Here is a 9,598-nt window from a genome sequence, read left to right as displayed (position 1 = left end):
GAGTTCTTCACACGTTCAGCTCAATGACGTCCTTCGAACTCTTGATCCAGCAAAGTGTCGAGGGAGAGTTACGTCAGCACGACGGCGTGGTGACGGTGATGGTGAAGTGATCCGCGCAGGGCTTTGCCTAAGCACTACGACAATATGATCGGAGGAGTAAACGGTGGAGGGGGCACTACACACGGCTAAGAACAATTGATGTGTCTTCGAGGTGCCCCCCCCGCCGCGCCCCCATATATAAAGGAGGGAGAGGGAGGAGGCCGGCCTAGGGGCGCCCCAAGTGGGAGGAGTCCCACTTGGGCTCCTAGTCCAATTCGTCCCCCCTTTCCTTTTACCGGAAGGGGAAATGGGGAAGAAGAGGGAGGAGGAGAAGGAAAGGGGCGCGCCGCCCCCTCCCCTAGTCCAATTAGGACTCCTTCCTTGGCGGGGGGGCACCCCTTGTGGGCTGCCTTTCCTCCCTCCCATGGCCCATATGGCCCATATCTTCCCCCTGGGGGTTCCGGTAACCCCCCACCCCCCGGTACTTCGATATATACCCGATACATTCCGGAACACTTCCGGTGTCCGAATACTATCGTACAATATATCAACCTTTACCTCTCAACCATTTCGAGGCTCCTCATCATGTCTGTGATCTCATCCGGGACTCCAAACAATCTTCGGTCACCAAAACACATAACTCATAATACAAATCATCATCGAACGTTAAGCGTGCGGACCCTACGGGTTCGAGAACTATGTAGACATGACCGAGACACCTCTCTAGTCAATGACCAACAACGGAACCTGGATGCTCATATTGGTTCCCACATATTGTATAAAGATCTTTATCGGTCAAACCATAATGACAACATACGTCATTCCCTTTGTCATCGGTATGTTACTTGCCCGAGATTCGATCGTCGGTATCTTGATACCTAGTCCAATCTCGTTACCGGCAAGTCTCTTTACTCGTTTCAGAATGCATCATGCTGCAACTAACTTATTAGTCACTTTTCTTGCAAGGCTTATCATGATGTGCATTACCGAGAGGGCCGAGAGATACCTCTATGATACTTGGAGTGACAAATCCTAACCTCGATCTATGTCAACCCAACAAACACCTTCAGAGATACCTATAGAGCATCTTTATAATCACCTAGTTACGTTGTGATGTTTGATAGCACACAAGGTATTCCTTCGGTATTCGGGAGTTGCATAATCTCATGGTCAAAGGAATATGTATAAGTCATGAAGAAAGCAATAGCAATAAAACTTAACGATCATTATGCTAAGCTAACGGATGGGTCTTGTCCATCACATCATTCTCCTAATGATGTGATCCTGTTCATCAAATGATAACACATGTCTATGGTTAGGAAACTTAACCATCTTTGATTAACGAGCTAGTCTAGTAGAGGCATACTAGAGACACTGTGTTTTGTCTATGTATTCACACATGTATCAAGTTTTCGGTTAATACAATTCTAGCATGAATAATTAACATTTATCATGATATAAAGAAATATAAATACCAACTTTTGTGTGGCCTCTAGGGCATATTTCCTTTAAGAGTGCTTGTCGGCTGGGAGGCACGCGAGCTCGATTGCTTTGTCGAGGGAGGCGGAGGAGCTCGAAGGAGAGGTGGTCGAGAGAGAATGCGGTGGGGGTCTCAGATCCGATCACGGCGGGAGCAGGGGATGTTGGAGGAACGATATCGGGGCGGCGGCGCCAATGTTCATGCGCTCACCCATCCTGTGCGAGGACGCGAGACCAATCCTTCCCTCGCGTGTGGCCTTGTTTCTGGAGGGCGGTTTTGGTTTTGCAAACAAAGGGCATGTTGCAATTGCAACAAGCTACTTGTTGCAAAACGACCATGTTTCAGCTTCGCAAAAGTATCACCAATTGTTTTTCTGCAACAATATCTTTTTTGTGAAAAATATCTAAACAAGAGCTATGTTGCCGAAAATTTCTGCAACAAGATCTCTGTTGCGGAAATTTTCTGTAACAAGAATTTTTTTGCAGAAAATACTACAACATCACTCTTGTTGCAAAGGGGTGGCTGATCACGTGGGTACATTGGAGGACCATTAGCGTGTCCATCCAATGGTCAGCGAGATGGCGGATCTTTTTTGATTATCCGTTGGCAGCATAGCGCTGCCCTTTAAATTATTTACATATTTATAATCTTTTATCATTAAAGTGGAGTTTGTTTGTTTCGATTTCATCGCTTCCACCGTTCCCAACAATATATGCCCTTCTCATCGATATTTTTTCCAAACCACGTGATAACCCTTTTTTTCTAAACCGCCCCACCTTCTTGTTTATGGTGAAAGAAATCCTCTGCAAAGCAATCAACATAAACCAAATAAATTTCCAATAGGAAAAAATCCCTTGGAAGCAAACAACAAAATCTCACGTAGTTGTACGTACATAATCTCAATCACATAATATCTTTCCTTAAATTTGCCTACAAATTCCTTCCTAGAGCATATCTCAATCCCATCACACAATTAATATTTTCACACCATTTATTTAGGATATTCACATAGTTGTACGCCATTTGTTGGTGGATTTGGCTAGGATATGCATGCTTGCATTTTATTTAGGCTAGCTTCTTACTGTATTTTGATGTTGTGCCATGTTTGCATAGGATGGATCCGGCTAGAGCATTTAATCTTAGTGTTAGAATGGAGACATGCACTTTAATTGTTGCCGGTACACAAGGAAAAGACATGGGCGATTTCCCACGCCTCTCGATCTGTTGTTCACGAGCGGCTCTGTCTGTTTTCCCACGTGAGCTCGAGGAGGATGAAGCGGTAAGGGGGCAATGGCAACGGGGGCGAAATTATCCAAAACGTAGCGCCGTGTATGGTGAAACGTTGCTGACCAAGTGGAACCGTGACGGAAGGGCAAAAACGAAAGAATTACAAAGTGGCATGGACAAGACATGTGAGTTTTTAAAACTAGGGGTAAAACCGACGAGTGGGACACAACTAAGAGCATAAAAATAATTATCCCATTTGATATTGGGGCCAATTCAATTACATGACCGTGAATATCATCATCCATTAGTTTTTACAAACCAAACATAAAAGGTGGTTATCACTAACCTGGTAGTTGGTGATGTCCACAACCGCTCAAATTTATCATCTGAACCAGAGCATAAGCTTTTATAAACAAAACATAAAAAGTGGCTATCACTAATCAGATAGTTGATGATGTCCACAACCATCCAAATCTATCATCGAGACAAAATATACCGTAAGGCACGTAAAAAGATACTTTCTTTTGGGTAAAGAAGTCTTTCATAAAAAAGAGGACATCATGACTAATCAGTTTCTGAGTAATTCTTTCTTTTTGAAGATCCTATGCATGCACAATGTCTTTCATCGAAAGAAGGGTGTGTCTAGAATTCAGTCGATTGAGACTTAAGTCGAGAGACGTCGGTGTAGTTGTTGTCTTACGAGCAGTACAACTAGATGTGCTACCGGCAGCGGCAGAGCTACAACAAAAAGTCTGGGCGGACCAGTCTATGCTTTAACTCGTACATAGACGTTGTTTTTCGCACTAAGTAGCATATTACTCACGCAATTGCTTTGGATTGGGTGGGCCATGGCATAGTTTTGCCTCAACGTAGCTCTGCCAGTTGCTACCGGTATGAAAAATGTTGAGCGGTGCTGCAAGCAACAACAAGAGACCCTACAACTGTTGAGACTAAACGATGCAAACCATTAATGGTGGATGTTGCGACTGGTGAGATGGTGTGCTACAATCAATGAGAGCAAATGTTGTGTCTGATGAAATAAAATGCTACAACCAGCAAGACAGATGCGCCAACCAACAAGAAGATATGTTGCAAACGGTGTGACAAATTGACGAGTGGTCCGTTGGATGGTGCTCAAATTTAATGGCCATGCAATTGACTGAGACTTAGACTAAAATCTTAGTCGACTGAGTTTTAGCAAGCTCTCGTACATACACGGATACACCGTTCAAGTTCAACCATCGCATACACATTCGTTTACGCTACTTGGGCTATGCCGTGCGTGGCCCCGCGAAGAAGGCGAGGGCGCCGACGAGCGGCGCGTTGGTGTAGGTGGACGGCTCGGCCTGCGCATAGTTGTCGCGGCTGTCGGAGTAGCTGTCGCTCTGGTCGGGGCCGCCGACGACGGCGCCGACGAGCACGTTGCGGTCCGGGTCGGACGAGTGCAGGTAGTGGAACCCCTCGTCGCAGCCGATGCGGGCCGGGTGGTCGCGCACCGATGGCATGGAGGCGCCCCGGTGGTGCACGCGCCTCGGGTACCGCGCCCCGAACCCCACCATGTACGACATCCCCGCCGGGTTCGCGCCCAGGATGTAGTCCACCTGCGTGCCAGCCAAAATGACCGATGAGCCTCCTCCTGCCAATCTTAATGGTTTTTGTAGGGGCCATGCATGGAAACGTCAAACGTACCTGCTTCTTGGCGAGCGAGACGAGGGTGGAGGGCGTGACGGCGGTGGAGCCGCAGGAGGCGGCGCCGCCGGTGGAGCCGAGGTACTTGGCGTAGGTGAGGAGCAGGAAGGCCGTGGAGGTCACGTACTCCATGTTGCTATCTCCTTCCTTGAACAGGAGGCCTCCTGGCGTGTACTGCGACTGGAAGCCGCCGGCGCCGGGGACGAGGGAGCAGATGTATTTGTCGGCGTGCGCCTTGTACGTGCGCAAGCCCTCCACCCGGTTCTGCAGCAACACCTTGGAGAGGAGGACTTTGGTGGCGGCGCGCTTGTCGTCCCAGCTGACGGTGTAGCTGTCTTGCTCCGCGCCCAGATTGTGCCCGTTGGAGTTGATGTACGACATGTACATGCCTTGCGAGCTCGGCGACGGCGACGACGCCAGGTGCAGCCACGTCGCCGCCCAAAGGAGCTCGTCCTGCATGCATTCATGGATTATGTGTGTGCATGCATGCATGTTGTGTTGACGTGCAGTTTCGAGAAAAACATATCTGCCGTGCAGTTTCAGGTTGTTGGGTTGTTTACCTGGTAGCCGGAGTAGGAGCAGTAGAAGGGACACACAACGGAGCTGAGCGAGTTGCTGTAGGAGCCCCGGTACCGGTCCGCGAAATCAAACACCTGCCGAGCGGCGCGGAGCAGCTTGGACGAGTAGGCCGGGTCGCGGGCCCGGAACACCACGGAGGCCGCGGCCAGTGCCGCCGCGGTCTCGCCGGCCACGTCCGACCCGGGGCTCTGGGACGTCACCTTGTACGCGGCGCGCGGCGTGTCCATGTCCTCCGGCCGCTCCCAGCACCGGTGGTCCTGGTACGGGTCCGCCACCTGCACGTACAGCGCGCCCGGCGTCGCCGTCGCCGCCTTGAGCAGGTAGTCGGCGCCCCACCGCACCGCCGCCTCGGCGTTGGCGAGCTGGCCGCCCGGCATCGCGCCGCCGAACTCCACCACGCTCCACGACAGCATGGTCACCGTGAACGCCATGGGCAGGCCGAACTTGACGTTGTCCCCGGCGTCGTAGTAGCCGCCGACAAGGTCCACCTGATCAAAGCCAACAAGACACACATCAATGGATATACTCTCGTTAACGACATGCGTGGCATGTGTCCAGGACTTGTCGTCTGAGTAAGTACGTACATTGGAGGCGTTGCCATCGGACAGGGCGGAGTCGGCGCGCCACGCCACGCGTTGGCCCGGCGGCAGCTTCCCCGAGCGCTGCGCCTCGAAGAAGAGGACCGCCTTGTCGAGGGCGTCCGCGTAGTTGAACGCCGCGGCGCTGCGCGCACCGGCGACCAGGCAGAGGACGGCGATCAGGTGAGTCGACATGCAAGCTTTGGAGGATCCCATGTCTGGATGTGCGTTGCGTTGGTGCTTAGCTACATACTCCACGGTAGGACTATATATAGCGGTCGATCAGTTGATTCGACTCCATGAAAGGTGGTGGTATACATGGAAGGCGACCTGACAGTTATGGTAGTTGTTCGTCCGAGATTGGAAGCGACCGGGATGGGTGGTGTGTGTCGCGGACTCGCGGGACAGCGAATGCTACAAACCCGTCGTCACGGACGGATCGACCGTCAGCACAAGCGATAGCTTCTACTGTGGCCCTTGGTAGAGATTATTATAGAACGGGATGGGATTCATATCGTACTAGACGAATATACGAGCACGCTACGTGATGTTCGCCTTGATTTCCTGGCGCATTATCCCGTTCCTTTTTAAGGTGACGACTTGTTCTCATACTTTTTGGTTGCTTTTTGTTGCGAAACCCGATTTCGAGAGAGACAGAGAGAGAATGGCTCATCAGTGCATGCATAAATGGCGCGCGCGCGGTTGCCGCCGGCGTGAATCCAGACTCTGGCCGGCCTGCGTAGAAGCAAGCGTCCATTTAGAGGCAGGCACGGGATTAAGGGCGCCCTGCCGCTGATACAGACGCAGCTTGATATATCCGTACGTAGTGGTCCGAACTGCGCTCTGCTTAATTTGCTCCAGTTAACTAGAGTACTACTCGTATAGGAGGAGTAGCTTTCTGCGTGCGGCCGTCGCTAATTACAGCCGTTTGACTCACGGGCGGATTGGCCGCGGGACTTGAGGAGAAAGTTGTGCTTTCATGTCTTTTCGGTGCAACCTGTCTTCACTCTTTCTGCCATGGTACTAGTAGCCCATAAGGAACGTATGACTAGAGACAATCTTGCACTGGTAGAAAACAGGGTTTTGGTCCTGGTCAGATCAGAGCATTAGTCTCGATCATATTACGAATTGGGACTAATGGGTACATCAGTCCCGGGTCAAGCAGCCAGGGCGCCGGCCAGGCCTTGGTAGACACCAATCCCGGTTCGTCTGACCTCTTTAGTCTCGGTTTCAGACACAAACCGGGATTAAAGGGCCTCGCTCCTGGCGTGACCCCTTTAGTCCCGGTTGGTGACTAGAACCGGGACTAAAGGTCAGTCTTCTATCCCGGTTCAAGTGGTTCTAGCCATCAACGGGACTAAAGAGGTGCCTATATATATGCTCGTCCCTGCCCACTCACTCATTTGTTTTTTGGCCGGCCGGCGTGTGGGAGGTGTATGTTGCTCTGCTCTTATCTCCTATGTACATGAGGTGTTCGATGAAATGTCCGAGCCATACTTAAGATTTCTCCTCTACAAGCTCGACCTCCAAGCTACATTTTCCCCAAGATTTGTCTAGATTTGACGGTGCACCAACTACACAAGTGTTCTAAAAGGTTATCAACTTCATCCTTCATCTCTCACTTCTAGTTTAGCTCATTTCAAATGCTCTAGAAGTAGAGTGGTTTGTGGTTTGTTAGTTTAACCCATAATTTTTATTTAGTGTTTATGACAATTATGCCGACTGTCGGTGTCAAAACCGGCGGATCTCGGGTAGGGGTCCCGAACTGTGCGTCTAGGCCGGATGGTAACAGGAGGCAAGGGACACGAAGTTTTACCCAGGTTCGGGCCCTCTTGATGGAGGTAAAACCCTACGTCCTGCTTGATTAATATTGAAGATATGGATGTTACAAGAGTATATCTACCACGAGATCAGAGAGGCTAAACCCTAGAAGCTAGCCTACGGTATGATTGTATGTTGTGATTGTTGTTCTACGGACTAAAACCCTCCGGTTTATATAGACACCGGAGAGGGTTAGGGTTACACAAGGTCGGTTACAAAGGAGGAGATATCCATATACGTATTGCCTAGCTTGCCTTCCACGCCAAGTAGAGTCCCATCCGGACACGAGGCGAAGTCTTCAATCTTGTATCTTCATAGTCTAACAGTCCGGCCAATAGAGATAGTCCGGCTGTCCGGAGACCCCCTAATCCAGGACTCCCACAGTAGCCCCTGAACCAGGCTTCAATGACGATGAGTCCGGCGCGCAGTTGTCTTCGGCATTGCAAGGCGGGTTCCTTCTCCGAATACATTACAGAAGAAGTTGAATACGAGGATAGTGTCCGGCCCTGCAAAATAAGTTCCACATTCCACCGTAGAGAGAATAATGCTTTCGCAGATCTAATCCGCTAGCTTGTTTTGGCAACACGATGTTACGTCGTGGCCCGGTGATTATTCGAACCGTTTCTCTTAACCAGCTCCACACATAACGCGAGGCGGTTTCTTGACACGTCTTGCCAAAGCGGAGATCGTGTTCCCCTGATTACAGGATTCTCATTAATGCGGTTTGTGGGTAACCCAACAGTGTCTAGGACTCCTAGATTATAGCTAAGTCCAAACGGCTATGGAGAGGACGCTTGATATTCACCCTCTTTATAAGGGGACAAGGTTTTCGCTTTTTCCCTCTCGTGCTCAACCAAACCCTTCCCCTGCCTCGAGTTCTAACACCCAAAGCCCAGGTTAGGTGCTCCGGATCCAGCCTTCAAGGCCGATGGATGCCTTCCTCCACGACGCAAGAGGACATTAAGAAGTTGAGGGAGGCCAAATACCTGACCGCCGAGGTTTCGCATCGGCTACTTGCTCGAGGGCAGGTCGTCCCTACTCCCGAACCCAACGAGAACGTTGTGTTCGTCTCCCACTTCCTCCGAGGTCTAGGCCTCACTCTGGATTCCTTTGTCAGGGGCTTGATGTTCTATTACGGGCTAGATTTCCACGACCTAGCTCCGGACTCCTTTCTCCACATCACGACATTTATTGTTGTGTGTGAGGCCTTCCTCCGTGTGACCCCTCACTTCGGCCTGTGGCTCAAGACCTTTAAAGTACAACCGACGGTGATCGAGGGGCAGCATGCAGCGTGCGGAGGTGCATCAATAGGCAAGATGGCAGGAGCTCCATGGCTGAAAGGTTCCTTTCCAGAGGTATCCGAATTATGGCAACGGGAGTGGTTCTATGTCACGGCTCCCAGAAGTGCCAAGTGGGAGGCTGCCCCCGCTTTCCGCCCGGGCCCCCCACCACAACTGATGTCATGGATTAGCAGGGGCCTGAGCTGGGGTCCAGCCAAGGACGTGCCTATGCTGCAAAGCCGCATCAGAGATCTCTTCGAGGGAGATTTTAATTTGGTTGCGGTAATACAAGTTATGCTGGTTCGTCAAGTCCAGCCTTGCAAACGCCGGCCCCTGCGCTTGTGGGAGTTCAACCCAGAGGGACCACGTGCCATTCAAAGTTTCCTTGGCCTGACACACGAGGAGATGTACAAGTCATTCTTCGGACCTCAAGTGGAGTGTCCGGATATCACCGAGGACGTGGGCCTGAGCAGTAATCGCGCCACCGAACAAGTAAGAAATCCTCTAGCCGAACACTGTCTTTTATTCGAGGTTATGTTTGAGAGTTCGCCTTTTGACCATGAGTGGCTAATGAAGGCGAAGATGATTCAGTGTTTGGCCCCCGTCCCCGAGGGTTTGGAAAATCCGGTATTGGAGAAGATGCTCGAGGTCGCACCTTGCCCGGAACCCTTGAAGGAAGATACCGAGGGGGATAATACGGGCAAACGCGGGCCCCCATCGCTACCCGCTCCGACCGAGGGAACAAGCGTTCCCACGAAGGAGGACGACCGGGGGAGGAAAAGGACTGCTTCCGAGGATCCAGAAGTCGAAGCCTCCAAACGGGAGAAGAAGTCTCCCACAGAGGGTCCTGCCTCGGGGGGTGCTTCTGCCGCACAAAGTCCGCGAGGGGATCTTCCCTCCAACGA

At 51.1% G+C, this 9,598-nt stretch overlaps 1 protein-coding gene across 1 annotated transcript; it reads right to left on the bottom strand.

Moving 5' to 3' along the window:
- Positions 1–3,874: 3,874 nt before the first annotated feature.
- Positions 3,875–5,893, bottom strand: LOC119297254 (endoglucanase 4-like). Its single transcript, XM_037575117.1, has 4 exons — positions 5,599–5,893; positions 4,996–5,502; positions 4,436–4,888; positions 3,875–4,347 (listed from the first exon to the last, which is right to left on the bottom strand). Exons 1-4 carry the CDS (start codon positions 5,806–5,808, stop codon positions 4,018–4,020), a joined length of 1,500 nt encoding a protein of 499 aa, XP_037431014.1. The 5' UTR covers positions 5,809–5,893; the 3' UTR covers positions 3,875–4,017.
- Positions 5,894–9,598: the final 3,705 nt, after the last annotated feature.

Source organism: Triticum dicoccoides, chromosome 5A (genome assembly GCF_002162155.2).
Source record: "Triticum dicoccoides isolate Atlit2015 ecotype Zavitan chromosome 5A, WEW_v2.0, whole genome shotgun sequence".
NCBI lineage: Eukaryota > Viridiplantae > Streptophyta > Magnoliopsida > Poales > Poaceae > Triticum > Triticum dicoccoides.
This window is presented reverse-complemented; position numbering and strand designations above follow the sequence as displayed.

Bases quoted from the DNA above. Each gene is read 5' to 3' on its own strand.
- LOC119297254 (XM_037575117.1), bottom strand. From the start codon at position 5,808: ATGGGATCCTCCAAAGCTTGCATGTCGACTCACCTGATCGCCGTCCTC. The intron at 5,503-5,598 runs GTACGTACTTAC...GGCTTTGATCAG, and splicing joins CCGATGGCAACGCCTCCAAT to GTGGACCTTGTCGGCGGCTA. The intron at 4,348-4,435 runs GTACGTTTGACG...GCTGGCACGCAG, and splicing joins TCTCGCTCGCCAAGAAGCAG to GTGGACTACATCCTGGGCGC.